Here is an 18,887-nt window from a genome sequence, read left to right on the forward strand (position 1 = left end):
ATGTGAGGACATTTCAAGGGGCACCAAGTTTAAATAAATAATCTGTAGGGTTTTTTTTTTATTTTCATGGTGGTTGTTATGGCGCTTTATTGCTAAAATCGTGTTAAATATCAAGGAAGGTACAAGTGTAAAAATAATAGGATTTTTAAAAGTTTAAAATACATAAAAAACAATTCTATTAACATTTGTCATATGCCAGTCACTGTGCTAAGCAATTATCATATTATTGAGATATAGTATCTTAATCAATCTCTCTGCAGAGCAGGTTTTATAGATAAGGAAAACGAAGCTTGAAGTTTAAATAACTGATTATACAAGGTTTCATAGTGATATGCACATGTATTATGTCTGATGCCAGAACTATTACTTGCGCTTACACCAGGACAAGGATACTTACAGGCTCTTGCATAAACTAGCGTTTATTCCTGGGGTGGTGATTGACAGGTGTGGATAACTTCATTGTGTTTGGCATTTGTGACCACACTCTGGGAACTCGGAACGGCCTTTGGATAAATGGGACACTGTAATTGATTTCATCTCGGTGAATGTGACTCTTGAACCTTGCGCGAGTTGCAGGCTCCTTGTGGAACATAATGAAGTGGATAAACCTCGTGCACACATTTACAATAAAATGCATGCGTATACAGAGATATATGTGTTTCTTTATCGTCCTGGGTTCCTTGGACAAACTGGGCCAGCCTCAGACTCGGCTTCTAGGTAGTCTGTCTGGTTTGCGGATGAACCAAGTAGGTTCAAGAAGGTCAGTCACAGGTTTCTGAAATTGCTGACTCTGTCCATCACGAATGTCTTTTGGAAAGTGATTACTTCGTGAAATTTTCTGAATTCCTAGAAAAGTATTCTATTGGTTGGCCAAAAAGTTTAATTTTTTCCGTGAAATAAAAGCCATATTTTTTCATTTTTACCAATAACTGTATTGATTCGGATATGTTGAGTACGTCGGCTCTCTCCCGCATGGTATAACGTCGATTGCTCTCAGTTGATGTCTTGATTGGATCGCTGTCAACCTCAACGGGTCTCCCCATCCGTGGAGCATCGTTCGCCGAGAAGTCTCCAGAACAGAACTTCCCAAACCACTTTCGACACGTTCCATCAGCCACAGCACCTTCTCCACACACTGCACAAATCCTTTTTTTTTTGCATTTCAGTTGTGACTTCACCTTTGTTGAACTAGTAAAGCATAATATGTCAAATATGTTGCATGATGTTCTTCCATCTTCAGTAGTAAAGTAGCTGCATAAAAATTCACCAATTTTGATCATTTTTTAAAATGCATGCTGATATGACAGCTGTCACAATACAAGCAAACAAAATGCTTCAAATGAAGCTAAAGAGAGCAAGGAATTCTAGAGGCACCCTGTGGAAAAAAACTAAATGAACTTTTTGGCCTACCTGATAATTTCAGGACTCTTACTTAGCAGGAAGAAGTCAGTAATATTGAATACATTTGAAGTATATTAAAGTTTGGAAATAACTTATTTTTCTGATACCATAATATTTTTTGAAAAAAATCAAGTAATTTTTATGAAACATATAAAATTATAGCAGGGCTGTAGCTGAACACAGATTTGCATAGAAATGTATCATTTGCATATAAGAGGAAGAGGCATCATTAGCATGGAACGGAGTTGTGCGTATCACTGCGAGAAGAAAGAACCCCGTGGCAGCATCACCGGTACCCAGGAGGGCGAGTTGCTTTCCCACCTGTGAAATGAAGCGGTTACAGCAGTACAGAGCTGCAGCGTGCTTACTCGTCCCAGTGACGGCCCTATGAGCAAATGCAGTTTTGTGACTCTTCTGTTTTTAAAGACGAGGAAACAGAGGCTTGAAGGTGGGTGACTGGGCGTGGACCTACAGGGAGTGGCTAGCAAGGGGCAGTCGGAGCCCAGCAGGGTCTTCTGACCCTGAGCCAGGCGGCGCTGCCCTGCCTCTGGACGCACCAGTGGGAGGCACGTGGCTAGAACAATCTCCAGCAGACAGTGGCTGGTCACCATGCACGTCTGGTGCCCGGTCTTGATTTTTAAGTAAAATAAAGGCATGCGTTGTCTCCCTGTGCAGAGAGCTCCGAAGGCCAGAACTTACATGAGCAATTCAAAATGGTTCTTACCGGTCGTTTCAGGTTTAATCCACGACCCTAACTCTTGCACAGTGCCTCACCTCTTTGCATTCCAGGCTAAGATTAACTTGGCTTTAAAGGCAACAGTTTAAGTGCATTACCTAAATGCATATTACATTAAAAATCGTTCTGTGAGGTTTTCAGTGTACAGACTACTTTAGACTCAAATGCAGTTGTAAAATTCACTGAAGCAATTACAAGTAAAGAGGTCGCCAGCGCCTGTACTTAAGAATATATTTGAATAAAAAAATGTAGAAGTGCTATTTTTAAGAATGCCTTTGAGAAACTCGCTAACACAATACAGTGAGTGTGTGGCACATTCACTGGTGATGAACACAGCAGCGACGCTTCTGCCATGATTTCGGAAGGGCGGCCGCCTTGCACGGAGCGTGTGTTCGCGGTGACAGCGCGACTGCTGTCCCCCGCCGAGCGGTTCACTGAGCCTGTGTTTGGGTGGCTGGGTGAGGGGCTTTCTCCATCATGTATGCCGATGGAGATAAGTGTTTTAATTACTTTTTTAATGTCTGTGCTTTTGTGTTTTCCTCTCCTCTTCCCTTTTATTTCCTGCTGTTGAGATTACTGCCGCATCTCCACTGCAGGGGGCCATGGCAAATTTGTTCTCTTTGTGGGCCTGGTAGATTTATTTTGTAATGTAACTGTTCCTTTTTAGTATTTTATTATTAATGATTTCTTTACTTTGGAATGTGGTATCCTTATGCAGTCCTCAACAGTGATTTCCTAACACCAGCTAAGAATTCCAGCAGATAAGAAAAAACCCTTGCCTGAGGCTTATTGTTTGATTTCTTTTTTGCTTCACAATGTGAAGATTATAATTTGAGAAAATTGTTTTATAGAAAAAGCCAAATCAAAGTAAGAAACAGAGAAAAGGGAAGGGAGGGGAACAAAGAAAGAAGACCCGAGAGGTAAATCAAACTTTAATAAATAACACCCGACACCAAAGGGACAGGTAGAATTCTGTGATGATAATAGTAAATTACATCAATATGTCTTTTTCTAGACGAGGGATTTAAGAAGATCATACGTTCATATGATTAAAATTAAATTTTAATTATTGAAATAACTTCTGCTAATTATGAGACTATGGGAATATCACAAAAGTACAAAGAAAAATAAATTATCTCCTTTTTGTCCAAGATTTCATCATTTTGGTTGTTTTACATGCCCCTTTACATAGAAAGAGAAATAGATAGGATGGATCTGAGTACAGAAATGGTTTGTCAGGAGAGTAAACTACACTCAGGAATATTTTGCCCATCTTGGGATCCTTGGGCATCATTCTGTTAATTAAAACAAAGTCCCTATGTTTTGTCCAACTGTGGAAAAGAAGTAAAAATTATGAAATCGAAAAGGATCAGTGAGTCCCACTCTCATTTTGTTATGTGAAATTACTGGACATTTTATTCCAGTAAACACATCCTCCAGAACTCTGACTGTTTGGACTCCGTCTGTCTCCTGCGTCAGTCGCACCTGTTAGTTGCACCTCCGTGTGTTCCCGCTGTCTCTCCCCTGCGCACGCTACCCCGGGGCCTGGGGCGAGGCTCCAGCGCAGCGGTCCACGAGCCGGTCTCACTGGCAAAGGATAGACCCTGGGCGCCGCCTCTCCACGAAGTCGTACACGTGGACTGAAAGGCATTTTAACTTTGTAGAAATGATCATCTTTGGTCATTTTATTCCCTTCTTCGGTGCTTTTAAAAAATCTTACCCTTTTACAAATGAAACACAAAAAGAAGACCTTATTTCAGCATCAATCAGACTTTCCAAAGGGCGTGAGTGCCCGGGATCTGCCTCGGCTCCGGACTTCACTGTCGCAGGACTCTGTGCGGACACACACCTTGCGTGGCGGAGACTCTGGGGCCCGGGTTGCTGCCTGCACTCACGGCATTTCCGTCCTGCTGGGCTCTAACCGACGGTGTGACGCTCACCACTAGGGCCTGTGGTCGCATCGAGAGAGAGAGCAGAGAGCAGTTACAGGAAACAGATGTTTAATGGGGACTTGAAAAATCAATGCAATGAGTGCTCTCATGATGCATGGTGATCTGATTTCACGAGTGCCATAGCAATCCACTCCGCTCCTTCTGAGAGCAGTCCCGACGCCCCGGACTAAGTGTGTTTACCGTGGGGTGCGGGGCGGGGGGAGGGTTTTATGGAGAAAAGAAGCACAATAGGGCAGCATTGATCTGTTCTCTTTCTAATCAATATATAGATCGTAGAGTTATAACCCATATGGCACTGTTGTCCCTCAGAAATAGGCAGTAAGTCTTTTGGGTCCTGTAAGTGATCTTTAAGTGGCAGATGAAAAACGTGGTAATTCATGGCAGCATTGTGGAATGCTCAGCCTGTGAAGAGAGCATTTGACTTCTGTGTTGTAATCCCAAATGTTTGGGCGTGGTATAGGGAACGTTTACCTTTTCTAAGGTGGTGATTAGGTACAGCTGTTAGTGGACACGTACATTTGATTTCACACCTACCTCGACACTTCGTATGCACATCCATTGAAATGGCTTCTGGTGATCAGTTGTAGTGCCTTTTGTCTTTGAAAGTGTTGACTGTGAATCTTTTTACCTTGTGAGCAGCCTTTATTCCCCGTAGTTTTTCTATTTTGCCCAAGATGGTAATAATGACTTGCAGTCAATGTTGTTTAGGTTGACCAGACTAGTGTATGTGCATTTCCTCTCCTATGTGTAGAACAACCCCACACACCAGGCAGGGCTCTCTCTTTCCCAAACCCGGGGGTGTGAGCACCCCAGGGTTGAGTAGTGTCACCCAAGCACAGCTGGAAAGGGGGCGGGACGAGACCGTGAGCCCCCAGGCTCCCCAGACGGCTGGGCAGGAGCGCCCTGGAGCGAGACGCTCCCCCGCTCCCGTTCACACCTCGCGGTGCACCGAGAGGGTCTCCGTCCTGCCGCCCCCTGGTTTGGAGGCCCTCGTGCGCTGCGGAATGGACAGGGCTGGGCCGCCCTGGCCCGGCCCTCCCTGCTGGTCCTGCCGAGGATGCCGACCCCTGACCCGAGTGAGGACATCCGCCACGCCCCTCGGGGCTGAGAGGGACGTTGGATGCACGTCTACCCAAATGAGTCGTCTCATCGACTCAGACCGAGGCTGTCAGGCAGAAGATGCAGACGAAGCGAGCACGTACTTCGCACGCATGCAGAGAGCCCCCACAGGCTGCTGTCTCTCAGCCCCTGACACTGAGCAGCTGCCACTGAGCCTGCGGTCGGCGTGGCTCGTGAGCACCAGCACGTAGATTTTAGTGCGGCGAGTCCGACCGCAGAGGTGTTGGTCCTACTAACACAGCCTTGTTCACAAGTAGTTGCAGAAATAAGTCAGGCAGCAGGAAGCTCCTTTCAGAGAGTGAAGGAAAATAAGAAGCAGTGGCCCCACAGGGTCGTTTCTGTGACTGGGACAGGGGTGGCTGGCTGCGGTGCGTGGCCGGGTGCCCCTCCCTGGGCGTGTCTGATGCGTCTCTCTTTCCTCTGCCATTTTGATGTCCCCAGACTGAGCTTCGGACGTCAGGACTGAGCGCACGAGGCACTTGCTTCTCCGAGGGGAGCTCGAGGCCCCGGAGGCAGACGTCCGGGCAGGGCGAAGACGTGGGACCTTTGCCGTGGGCGGTGGCATTGTGCCACGGTCAGCCAGCAGACTGCAGGGTGGCGCCCCATCCCGTGGGGGTCGGGGGGGAGGGGGTTGGCTCCTAACATCTCACACTGTGCCCGAGGCACTGTCTGTGGCCGAGGCACTGGGTGAGGCTCCGCCAGAGGGTGTTCCTGCAGGTGGAAGGGGTTCGGCGTCCCGGAGCGCTGCCCCTTCCCATGTGTGAGCCCCGGGCCTCGGACGGGGGTCCGGCCCGGCTCCCCCACAGGGTGCTGTCCCTGCATGTGCGTGGGATTTGTGAGGTCGTCTCCGGGGACAGGACAGGCCTGTGCGATCGCTGTCGTTCCCACGACGGCTTAGCTGCCACTCACGTGGGCGTCTTTGGGAGCCAGAGGCCTCGCACAGATACTTGCTCGGTGCAGTGAACCCTGAGTGAGGGACCCCGGGAAGCAACACAGGCGGGTGCTACGGAATCTGGGCACTTCTTCTGCACCTCCTCCCAAAGCTGCCAAGGCTCAGCCTCACACGCTGGTCCCTCCTCTGTGACGGACGAGACAGAGCAGGAACCAGAATATTCAGTGTCTTGTTCGTGTTCATTGGAGTGTGCACAGCCCACTGTGAGCAGGAAGAATTGATGGCACACACCACCGCCGTTATTTATCCCGTGGTTGTTCCAGAGCGGGAGGTGCCGGGAAACAAAGCAGAGGCCCACATTTCAAAGGAGATCAAATATTGGAAGGTAACCAGCAGATCACCAAGGGGACGCACTTAACAAGGAGAACATTTCCGAGGGGGCGGAGCTAGAGAGAAGAATCAGGAAGCAGAGAGGCGGCCGGGGAAGCCGCCGGCCCCCTGTGTGCCCGGGGCTGGAGCCTGGCCACGCACGCTGGGTTGGGCGCACACGCCTGCAGCCTTGCGGGCAATCGTGGCACTGGCTGCCGAGTGATTGATTTAGATGCCACTGGTTAGGGGGCATCGCATGGTGACAGGCCTTTTCTGTGACCTTGTGCACCAGAAGGGCGGCGTTTTCAGATGAAAGCTTAGACTCTGCAGATGCACTGTCCGGTTCAGAAACCGACCTTGCTCCCTACCTGCTCTGTGGGGCTTGGGCGGAGTTCGCCTTAATCTTGGTGTGCCTCAGTGTCCTCACATCTCAGACGTGGGCCACAGTATGAGTTGTCCACGTAGAGTCGTTTCGAGAAGTCAATGAATTACTGTATTAAACAGTCACTTCTAGGTCATGCATTGGGAGCAATGCCTGTGATATAAGTAAGCAATAAATGTTAAATTAGATTTCCTGTCACATAAGAAAAATTTTATTTCTTCTTCTTTTGGGAGAACTCGAACACGGTCATCCTCAGTAGTTCTTTGGGAAGTGTCCCTTTGTGCAAATACCTGCTGAGACAGCAGAATCTTCAGCGACCGTTCTAGGGGGAGAATGACACTGCCGGGACTCCTTGAAGGTAAAGTCCTGCGTCCTCGCTGAGCTGCGGTGTTCGTCAGATCGTTCCCACTTCCTGTCCTTTCACGAACGCCTCCTTCCCACCGAAGGGTGGGCCGGAGGGTCCCGTCGGTGTCGTTTTGCCCTCGCCCCGGTGCAGACACCCACCTCGGGCATCGGCCCGCCGCCTGCTCTGGGGGGACCCCTGTTGACAGGCGGGGGTTGTGCGTCCCCTCGTCCTCCGCGTCCCACTTGCGGAGGCGGCGCTTTCCTTGCTGTGCAGCACGTGTGACGCGCCCGGCGCTCGCGCCTGATCCCGAGCTCAGCTTCGCCCCTTCCTTCCTGTAAGGGGTGGAATTTGAGAAACCTGCCCTAGCCGGCGCAGCCAGTGCTTGCTGGGCGCGCCCTGCGTGCCGGGTCCCAGTGCCGCGTGAACACGCGTGGCTGCAGACAGACAGACAGACAGACAGACATGGGTAGGGGGACAGACGGAGACCCCAGTTTCATCGGAGAGATTTAAGGGCTGTATCCGTTAGGAGATATGTGTATAAATACATTATTATCTATGTATTTCATATAATTATATAGTTTTTATGTTTGATTTATGTATAATCTTTAGTACAGACCTTAAATATGTGTATGTATAGATTTTGTGTGTGTATATAGACACGTGATTTATTTCGGGGCATTAGCGTATGCGGCTGCGAGAGCCGGCCGGTCTGAAGCCTGCACCCGGGGCCTGCAGACAGACAAAAGCTCCCCTCCCGTGGGGAAACCTCCGCTCCCAGGCCCCCCAGAGGCCGAGGCAGTCTCCTTTGCCTGCAGTCAGCTGGCTGCAGGCATGACCCACATCCGTGACGTGCCTTCACGGCACAGCTGGATCGGCGTGTCCCGGTGCCGTGATGCTCTAGCCTAGCTGCGTGCACACGAACAAGCGTCACGGGACTTACTTGGGTCCCAGAGCAGGTGATGGGGAGAGCGGGGAGACTCTCCAACGCCCGCCCGAGGATGAAGGCCCTGCTCCTCATCACCGGCAGCATCGTGGTCAGCAGAAGTCGGGGCTCTTGGGCCAGCTCGGCCACTCCATGGGAGTCTTCGAGGCGAGCTTCGGGACGGTTCTCCGGGCGTGTCTTCAGTCTGTCCTGAAGGCTTTTGCGTGTCCTCTCCCCTTGAAATTGCACAGCACTTCAGGTTGGCGTTCTAGTTTGTTTGTGGTTTTCAGCAGGAAAATGAAGCTACTGTACAGAGCATGTGCTACTTCATAGTAGAGTAACGTGAGAAGGGAGACAGTTCCTCATTCAAACCTTGATTCGTAGTGTAGCGTATGTAAACGGTGGTTTCACTAACCCAGGGTGGCTTGAACTACAGTGATTTTTTAAAAAATAGCTTTCAAGAAACTTTGCTTGGTCATTCGAGTTTTCAAGTACATGTTCCGGTATTTTTGTGTAGCTGTAACCACCGCTGTCCCAGGCTTTCTGAAAGAGTTATGTAAGCAAGCGCACATTTATGTAACAGTCCCCGTGTCACAAAGACACCTACAGAACACCCCTCTCGATCGGAAAGGGAAGGAGCCGTCTTATCTCAGCTCATTTTCAGAGAAGCCGCAGCGAAGGCAAGGCAGATGCCTTGCCTGACCTTCCTAGGTCATTCGGATGCTTTAAAGACCAAATGGTCTTAGAAGGGTCTGTAAGGGAGGGGCAGCCCTTCTGAGCAGAGGAGATGAAGGTGCTGGGCAGAGAGCCACAGGTCGGCAGGTGTGCAGGGGCAGCAAAGGTTTGCTGCGGGCTGCACGCTCGACCCCCAGAGACTTGTCGGCCGCAGAGCAGGCCCAGCACCTGCCTTTCCATCAGGACCGCGGCCTCCTTGCGCTGCGCTTCTTACCCTGTGCCCCCCCCCGGGACGCCTCCCGTCACCCTCTGTTTCGGTGTGAAGTAACTCACGCCCCCCTGCAGGGCCCCCTGGTGGGGTGGAAGGAGGCCTGGGCGGCAAATAAAGTCCCACTGGGGATGTGCCCCGGTCCTTAGGAACCGGGGTGCATGCATTGTTCACTCTGCCGCCGTGAGGCTGCTGATGCCCGATTCGCTTTGTTTATGCTTGGAGAAAAAGTTCAGCTTGCTCTTCATTGTCTTTTCAAAACCCTCACAACTATTTCCTAATTATGTAATTGCTACGTGCACATTGTGGAAAATTAGGAAAACGAGGACATCATGAAAAAATAAAATGCCGTATATATAACCCCACCACCAGAAGAGATCGCTGTTCAGATTATGTAATCGATGTGTTTTGTTTTATGCAACTTGACTCACGCAAGACAGAGTGCCGTCTCCTGGGAGTTCATTTAGCACTGCATCTGGACTGAAATCCGATACCGCACGTCTCGAATATTTGTTTCCATGGCCGCGTTTCGCTCCGTTGTCTTTTTAAAAATGAGACCCATTTATTCATTCCATGGGCATTGCGGTATTCCTCCATCCTATTTTCCTGTCTCTCTTTTTAAAAATTTTTGCATTGGCCGTTTTCTGCACATTAAACCTCTGTTTGCACGTCCCACTGTTTCCCGGGAGAGGGTCAGACTGCTTCCTGGAAATGGAGCACAACCCGCGGGTCTGTCAGACGAGGGTAACGGGCCGCCTGCCCCTCCCGTGCCGCCTGGTCTCCGCCTGCCCTTCCCGTGTCAGAGCGGGGGTTCGGGTCTCGCTGTCTCCGTCCGTAGTTCTTAAACCACTAGCGCAATGTAAGATTAGGGTGCCTATAAGGTATTTACATTTTTTTACGCCAATTGTTACTGTTCTTTGTTTATGTCTCTATCGAAAAGCTGATGTTCCTTCTTGAAACTGAGAGACGTCCTTACATAGTAAAGACATTTTGTTTGCTAACATGTTCTCTTGGTGAATCATTTTCCTTTTAATTTGTTTGCAATATGTTTTAAATGTAGAATAGCTGAGTTTTTGTGCTAAAATATATTTTCTCCTTGACTTTCTTGTCTTGTTTTGAATAATCTCCCCTACTGAGGAACTAGTCAAATATACATCCATAACTTATTTCCGTTTTTGTGATGAGTTTTCTTTATTTAACGTGTAAATATGCCGGCAGTTTATTTTGTGTTCTAACACGAGGGAAGAATATGCGTGACTCTCCCCGACGCTGTATGTGCATGTGTGTGTCATGTTTCTGGATGTGTCTGTACAACCCAAAGACAACCGGAACCACCGTCTGCAGGGCGGGCCCCTTGCGGTGCAGGCTTCCCCTGCTAGGTGAGTGTTCCGGGAGCCCATCTGCATCAGCGGACCAGCTGGCGTCATTGTGAGAGGCTGCGTTCGGTTCAGTGATTTGTTGTGGTGGTTGTTGAAGGCTCTTTCAGCACGGTTGCCCACTGCATGACGGGGGCCTTATGAGCGCACCCACCCACACCCCGTTGAGTGTGCAGCCATTTCTGACCAAAAACGGCATGACCCCTGTGCTCCACCTCCCTGTCCACCCCACCTCGCCCCCAGCAACATTTTTTTGTTTTCCTGGGTGAAAAGGTCCCCAAAGGGAAACATTTTGCTGATGTGCAGGGGGTGAAAACAAAACGAAACAAAACCCAGCAGAAACACTAAAAGGCCTCAAAATCGAGGGGTTCAAACCCTGTTTTGAGCAGTGGAAGAACGCTTCGATAGGCGTACTGCGTCAGATGGAAAGCACTGAAGGTTAAACATGTGAGCACAAATGCAGTTTTCTGTACGTCAGTTCCGTTCTGGGGGCCCCCCTCGTATGTGTGCATGAAGGGGAAATGTACCGTGTGTGTAGATTGAAGCTGTACCCCGAGGTCCGTCACGTTGCATTGGATTACACGCCTTCCTTCGTGTTGCTTTGCTCACAGAGGTTTCCCCTCTGAGAACCACAGTGTTTTAATAGTTGCAGCTTTCCACGTCTTTGAATGTCCAACAGGAACAGTTTCTCCTCCCGCTAATGATGCTTTCCTGCGTTTTCGTTCCTTAGGCCTGCCGGAGCCCAACAAGGACCCCATCTTCGAGGGCCTGACGCAGGAGCAGGGCTTCTACACGTCCAAAGACTTCTTGCCGCTCGTGGCCAAAGCCAGCAAACCAGGTGCGGCGCGGCACCCTCTGTCCTCCCTGCTGCCTGTGCCGTGAGCTCACACAGAGCCCGGGCTAGCGGGGCGTCGGCCAGCTCGGTCCCTTCCCTCCCACTGACACGAAGAAGACACAGCCAGCCCGTGCGGCTTCGGCGCCAGCCCGCTGCACGGGCTGGGGGCAGGTCTGAGCCGCGTCGCGGGCAGTGGTCCCCAAGTGCAGGCAGCGGGCACCCAGGGGAAGAGGTCCGTAGAAGGACTTGCAGGGACCCCAGTGTGGGGGCTGTCGTGCTTGCTGCTTTCTCTCATTTTAAAGTCGGGCAAACGGTGGTGTGACGGGTGTCCCAGCTGGCAGGCAGAGGCCGTGTCCCCCAGAGCAGAACAGCGAGTGGACGAGGTCATAGTAAAACATGGTGACAGACCCCCAGTGCGCAGTTCCTGCGAGATGTCACGTCACAGGCCCAGGGACACACCCCCCGGAGCTAATGCTGCCCCGTGTCCGCACTGGAGTGAGGTCTTCACGGTGAAGCAGCTGCAGCATTTCTCCAAAGCCAGATCATCTAAATCCTTCAGACGCGTTTTAAATGTCCAGTCTGACCGCTGACTACACGTTTGAAAGACCAGGCCTGGGGTTCTCCCACAGCTGAAGCACTCCCTCTAGTAGACCCTCCTGTGGAAGTTCACAGGTAAAGGTGTGCACCCCTTGTCTCCCCCCCCACCACGAGAACAGGCTGCGTGTGTGCCAGCGACCCCCCTGAGGAAGGGCATAGCACACGGGACACACGTGTGAGAGGGACAGGGGCCGCTGACGTCCCTCCAGCCACGGTCTCCCGGCAGAACGGGCACACGCGGGAATGCCAGGCCTGAGCCAGCCGCGCCGCCCCTGCAGACATCCCAGTGACTCATTGTTACTGTGCCCCAGTGAACAGCTTTGTTCACGCTGCTAGCTCCCTGCCGCTTACCTCGGAGAGAGCTCCTGCGTGTTCCTTTTTTCCGTGAACTTTTGCACGGACATCACATCCTCGTGGAGGCGCTCCTGAGAGATGCAGACGTAGAAGTCATTTTTCCCTTTAACAGTCAGTTTTAACAAAACCACACAGAACAGTGGTAAACGGGAGAAAGCTGTAACTATTTAAGCAAGGAGTTCTCAGAAATCCACGCGTCACCTAAAGAACGCTCCCCCCGCACGTTAGTGTTCATTTCCAGAGCGGAGCGAAGGGGACAGGTCGGGGCTGTGTTGTCAGACGTCTGCGGTCGTCACAGTGAGTAACATCTCTTCACGAGACGCTGTGGACGATGAGCCCGGATCAGAGGATCACTGCCTTCTCCGCTAATGAGGAGAAAGTGAGTGATGCCGGGTTAGAAACACACACCGCCACCCCGCCAGAGCGAACTTGAGCTGACCAGCTCCGTTGTGTTACGACCCAAACGCTTCAGAGTGTGCGGAGGGGCGCCCCCAGAAGGGAGGGGGAGGGCAGGGCAGGGCTGGGGATCTCGCGCTCAGAGCGTGGCTGTAAAAGGGGGTGAAGCCGCCTCCCGGTGGAGCAGAATGACTGGGGAGTGACCGGCGCCCGCACGCAGCGGCCACGCCTCGGCCCCATGCTGCTGCCAGTGCCGGGGTCCTCTGAGCTGTCTCGAAGACGGGGTCTCTGTCCTTGACGACGGGTTTCCTTTCATCCTTCAGGAATGTGCGCCTGTCACTCGCCGCTGCCGTCCATCCGGGGAACAGTGATCGTCCTGGGAGCCGGGGACACCGCCTTCGACTGCGCCACGTCCGCGCTGCGCTGCGGCGCCCGCCGCGTCTTCGTGGTCTTCAGGAAAGGCTTCGTGAACATCAGGGCCGTCCCCGAGGAGGTACCGTGGCACCCGAGGGGGCGGGCCTGTCGGGAAGCCAGCTCCGGGGCGAGGGGCGAGAACACCGTCAGTGTGCGGCTCCTCGTGTCGGTTCTCCTGGAGAACTTGGGGCGTCCTCGCGGTTGGGGGTGTGCGTGGGAGCTCTGCCGGGCTGGCCCTGGCTGCTCTCCTAATTCAGACGGAGTGCAGGCTCACGCTTCTCTGACACTGACTTGGGTGAAAGGAGGAATTCATCTTTATCGGTACACGAGGGCCTCCCACTCTCGGGGTGACTGTCTCTCACGTGACTTGGACGAGTAGCCGTGGGTTGTGCCGAGTCCTCTGCATCCTGAACAACGGGATGCTGCTGTCCACAGAGCGTGTGGGTGTCGGGAGGGTCGGAGTGACAGACGTCTGACCCCTTTCATCAGCCAGCTCACCAGCTGCCCTCCAAGGCGGAGAGCTTGGTCACGCGGCCGACTCATCGTGCGGCGAGACCGCACAGCAAAGACATGACCGCTTACTTATTTAGAGAACTCTAACGTGACCATTACTCAGAGTGCATGATTGGCTAACTTGCTGAAAAGGACAGACTTAACAACATTTCATTCTTCCCGGCAGCTGGGCGCCGCTCTCGGGTGAGGCATGAGCCGGTGCGTGTACCACTGACTTCTCAGACTCTCCCGCTCATGGAGAGAGGGAGTGCCTTGCAAAGGATGTGAGTCCTGAGAGCAAGAACCAGGTGTATCTGTAGAAAGACAAATCGCTCCTTTTACCCAAATTGGTGTTACGGATTTGGCTTGCTCACAATGCCCGCACCTGTGTGCAGCCTCTGTCCTAGGCAAGAACTGTTTAAGTGTAGTCGGCAGGTACCCTGCCACTTGTGGGACAGTCACAGTAGAGACTCATTGTACCGACACGTCAGCCCCCGCTGGTCCGCGGCTGAGCTGCAGATGTCAGCTTCCTGGGCTGGACTCGGCCCCAGCCAGTCCCCCTCTCCGGCTTCCCCCCGCAGCCCGGCGGCGGTGGCCGCAGAGCCAGCAGTGTCTTCGCCGGAGGTGTGAGCGCCCACTGGTGCGGTCTCCCCGGGGCACCTTGTGAGCGGGAGCACGGCCTTGCCGGGGCTCGGCGAGCTGCCCGCGGTGAAAGGAGGCCTGAGCTGAGCTGACTTCGCTCCTCTTCTGGCCGCAGCCGGCACAGAGGTGCTGGGGAAATGCACTGTGCACCGAGCATCTTAAACCTTTTTCTTACTCCAGCATCAGAGACGTTTCCACTGCACAAGCCAACACCCGCACCAGGTGTCGTGCACCGGCCATCAGATGGGAATTCTCGCCCTCGTGGTGCTTGTGCCTAGTGAGGGGAGACACGCCACAACCCAACACATAAGTTGTCACGTGGCACCATGGCGCCGGCTGCTGTGAGGTCACGTGGCAGCGTGGCGCAGATTGCGATGAGAAGCTGATGAATACAAAGCACAAGGAGGGCATGTGTGCGGGCAGAGGGGTGGGGAAGAGGGCACAGGGTTTGCCTCTTCCAGCAGAGTGGCCCGGTGCCCCCCTAAGGAGAGGACTGGTGGGCCGGAGGGGACGGCGTGGAAGGAGGTAGACATCCGGGAGACTGGCCACCGGGGCCAAGGCGAGTGCAGTCGCCGCCGGCACTGAGCAGGGCTCTGGGCCGTCTGGGGGCGGGAAAGGCGTGTCAGTGCGGCTGGCGGGGAGGCGGGCTGCGAGAGTGTGACCCGGCAGTGCCGACACTTCGGGGACCGGGGGGCGGGCAGGATCACGTGTCCACTGCGGGACGGGGGACTGTGCCCCGGGACACACTGGGAACTGCCGCGATCGGGTGGGTTTGGGGAGAGGGACGTGCGGAAGGCGTCCGCTGTCCTCATCCTTGGCTGACGCCCAGGGGCCACTACGAAGGAGGCCAGTTACAGCTGACCTGGAGTTGTCTGGGACCCTGCGCGCAGCGGGACGTAACAGAGAACCCCGCCTCGGATCCGAGGGGGTTTGATTGACAAGTGTGGGCGGCACCGGTGGCCCGTAGACCCGCCCAGCAGGGGCGGCCACACCCCTTTCCCCGGTGCGGAGGTCCTCCGCTTCCCTGCGCAGCAGAACCCCGTAAAGGGGGTTTCGAGACACAGCTCGCCGGGCCCTGGTTCTGATCCACGGGCCTGAGAATGTGCGTTTTTATCAGGCTGCCGAGGCTGCGGGTCTGCTGACCGTGTGGCTCCCAGCTGTCCCATCGGAGGCTGCAGCCCCGGGCTGCGTGCATGCTTGCGTGCTGCAGGAGGGAGGTCTGACCCGAGGGCGTGGCGTGCGGCGGGAGCCTCTCCGCATCCTGATGTGGTTCTGACCCCAGACGTCCTCCCGGCTCCCTCGTGGCCTCGCCCACAGGCTGGGCAGGATGCCGCCCACAGGCTCCCGCTCCTGCGCTGGGGTTCTCGGGTCCTCGAGGAGGCAGCCAGTCATACAGGGGCTCTCGCCGGGAAGAGGAGGGGAAATCTGTTAATAATTCCCTCCCGTTCTCTCTGCAAGCCTGAATAGGCGAGATTAAGTTTCACAGGGTAAGGGAATCCTCCCGAACGCGGGCATTAAAAGCCGCTGACAGATCAGACCGAGCCGCAGGAAAGCTCCAGGCGGTCGGGATTCCCCGGGAGGGGGCGTGGAGGTCAGGGTCTGTGCGCGGGCGGGCAGACAGGGACTCTGTAGCTCTTATGAATTATTCCTGAGAAGAACGCGGGACGGAACTGCTTTAATAGCTCAGTCCCACGCACGTGCAGGGTTTCGTAGGAATCTGCTGTCCACGTGTTTGATCTCCCAGGAGCAGCAAAGCAAGATAGGCCTTCGGTGCCCTGTGACTGGAACAGGCTTCCGTGCTGCTCCCCGGGCCCTGGCCTCCCCTCTCCGCTGGTTCAGCCGGGGCGTACCTGCCCCCCTGCAGCGTCCTGCTCAGAAGGTCCGCCGTCCTGCTCACCAGCGCTGCTTAGTTGCTTTTCGCAGTACCAGCCATGAGCAGATTGTCTGGTCTGCTAGTCAGAAATACCTGCATGTGTGAAGGCAGCTCTGAAATAGCGCACACGCGTCTTCGCGTGAGGCCCGCGCCTCCTGGACCACACCCAGGACGACCCTGCGTGTGGCCTCTCGGCGGCTGCCCCCTCAGTCGTGTTCGGTGCCGGGTGACCATGTTGGGGCCACGTTCATCTTTTCCTCCTCTGCATCTTGCTGGCTAAACACGCATTTTCCTACCACTACAGATGCTTTTCAGTTTCTCCGTAATTATCAGGAATACGAACCTGGGGCTGTTTGTAGCCAGTAATCTGTCCAAGCTGGCAAAGTTAATTTTACTCCTAGTGGCTCCTCCCACCTCGGACACCTGCCTGTCACTGGATCTGGGGTTCTTCAGGGAAAGTGACGGAGACCCGTCACCGTGGTGTGCGGCCGAGGGATACCTGCAAACAGACACACACGTGGCCCCCGGGCACACGGCAGTGAGGGGCTCCCTGGTGCTGGCGGGGGCGGGGGGGGAGTCCACCGCAGTGCTCAGCAGTGACACTGGGAGGAGGAAGAGGAGTCGGGGTGGGTGAGCAGAACCCGCTGCCTCCGTTGTTCCTCCCCCGCATCGCCTCGGTGACCCAGATAACCGGGAAGTTAGGGTGAAGTCATACTCACCTGGGTTAGACATAGAATCATCCTCAAGTTTCTAGAATCATCTCAAGCCACTAGCACACACACAGCGTCCAGTGTGCAGGCGAGCTCTAGGGCCGCCGCGCAGCTCTCCAGGTCCCCTCTCGCCACGGCCAGGCGGGCTCTACCCCGAGGTCAGGGGCGGTTGCCAGTCACACAGCAGCTCTGTCACTCCGCACCAGGAAGCTGTGTTAGCGATGGAGCGTCTCCAGTTTGTGCTCAGAAGCTGCGTGAGGCGTGTGACGCTCCAGAGAGCCACGCCCATAAACCTGTTTCCAGCTTCGTTAACCATGGCAACCCTAGACTGACAGGTGTGTCTGCCGGAGCAGTCCACTGGGAAGGGCTCTCCCGTATACCGATGGTGCTGACATCTCAGCTTCCCAGCCACGGTCTACAAGGGGCTTGATGTCTCGAAATCAATGTGTTCACCCACCTACGCCTTCCTCGCCAAGGAGAGAGAACCTGCTCCACACCTGAACGTCCCAGAAAGGAGTTCCTTGCCTGAACTCCCTCCTGTGCGTCCTCCAAGATTAGCCCACACAGTACCTTTCCCAGGCTGCCCTTACCTGGCCACACGGCTGCTGTGTGGATGCCCTGGGGTGTGTCCCAGGGTGCACTGTGGATGCCACCGAGTTGCGTGGACCTGCTGATGGGTCCGCGTCTACAGAGTCTTGAAAGCAGGAATGATTTTATTAGCCGGAGCTCCTAGCACCAGTTTTTGTGTTTAGTAAATGTTGAGTGAATTTGTGAATTCACTACTAAGCTACTAAGCAATTTTGATTTGAAATACCATGTCGGAGGTCCAGTTTACGTAGAAGTGATAACCTGTTGGCTGTCCGCTAGCAGAGGGCAGTCTTTACGAAGACGGTTGCCGCCTCATGCTGTTTCTCAGACTCGGGCATATCCGAATCTAACGTGTGCTGGCTTCGAGCTCTGCTCGTTACGGTGTATACCCTGCGCTTATTTTGCCTATATGCAATCTAAAAGTGAATAGACATCATGCATTTAATTATAGTAGATTAGGTTGTTTCGTAATTTCCACAGTATCATGCCTGTAATATTAATCAGACCAAATCATCGCATTACGCGAAGTTAATCATTACGATGATGATCGCTATCGCATGCGGTAGCGCTCTATTTTTGTTCCGCTCGGCACAGACCGAGGAGCTTCCGTGAATGTGGAGGTAAAAGTCAAAGGCAAGAAGGATTTTTTTCCACTTCCTCTGATGGTGTGAAAAGAAAGTGACACGTTGACTTACTGAACCTCAGAAGTGGAAGCTGCTAGATGCTTTCCCCTTATTCCCTCGCGGTGTTGTTGGTGGAGGTGAGGACCAGAGGTCTGTTGGTTTGATGCACAGCTGACCTCGCAGAACAGGTGCCAGCAAGAAAGTATGTGAATGCCTGTGCCACGGCCCCCAGGGCTCATACGGCCCAACTCGGAGATGCGGATGGGTGATGACCCGGGGCGGGCGGCGGTTGGGGAGAAGCAGCACAGCACAGACTCTGTGGCTGCGCAGCACGGCACAGGGAAGTAGTGAGACCCACTGCACGCGGTTTGACCCCTGGCCAGGGAGCCTATCTTCTGCGCCACTGGTGCTCCCTGCACCAGTCGGGAGGGGTATTTGGTAGCCAGTGACTCCCCCTAGGTGCTGCTGGTTGGCTGTCCTTGGGTTGACTCCAGTGTCCCGGTTTCCCTGCAGGCCACTCACCCTGGTAAAGAGAATGCCCTTCCGTGGCTCCTTTCCGTGTGTCTGCCGTTCCGATGGACGCCGGCGGGGCTGGCACCCGCGTGACATCCTCCCACGAGGCCTGTGGGCCGGAGTGTGTTCTGATTCGGCGGGTGTCTGTCCAGACGTCCCTCTGCTTATGCTCACTCTGTGTCAAGTATTTAGATGTCACTTCTAGACCTTGGGGCTAGAAAGTTAAATAAGATGGTCTTCCCAAACTTAAACTAAGTTTTGGGGAGGAGTTTGCAGTCTAAAAATACCTTTTTACATTCCATTTTAATTTTCTGCCTTTATATCTTCAGATCATGTGCTCTCTGTCTCTGTGATCCACCTTAGGGAGTCGTGTTCTTCATTCCAACTCATCCTTTCTCCGGAGTCAGGGAGT

The 18,887-nt window shown here is 53.6% G+C and overlaps 1 protein-coding gene across 3 annotated transcripts in view; it reads left to right on the forward strand.

Moving 5' to 3' along the window:
- DPYD (dihydropyrimidine dehydrogenase) overlaps nucleotides 1-18,887 on the forward strand; it is a 461,487-nt gene that overhangs the window by 207,930 nt on the left and 234,670 nt on the right. For all 3 annotated transcript variants that reach the window (XM_045816671.1, XM_045816673.1, XM_045816672.1), the window contains 2 exons: nucleotides 11,169-11,276; nucleotides 12,944-13,113. In XM_045816671.1, the coding sequence (XP_045672627.1) occupies nucleotides 11,169-11,276; nucleotides 12,944-13,113 (278 nt within the window). The remainder of the gene's footprint in view (nucleotides 1-11,168; nucleotides 11,277-12,943; nucleotides 13,114-18,887) is intronic.

Source organism: Phyllostomus hastatus, unplaced genomic scaffold (genome assembly GCF_019186645.2).
Source record: "Phyllostomus hastatus isolate PE091 unplaced genomic scaffold, TTU_PhHast_1.1 phas_scaffold_216, whole genome shotgun sequence".
Taxonomy (NCBI): Eukaryota; Metazoa; Chordata; class Mammalia; order Chiroptera; family Phyllostomidae; genus Phyllostomus; species Phyllostomus hastatus.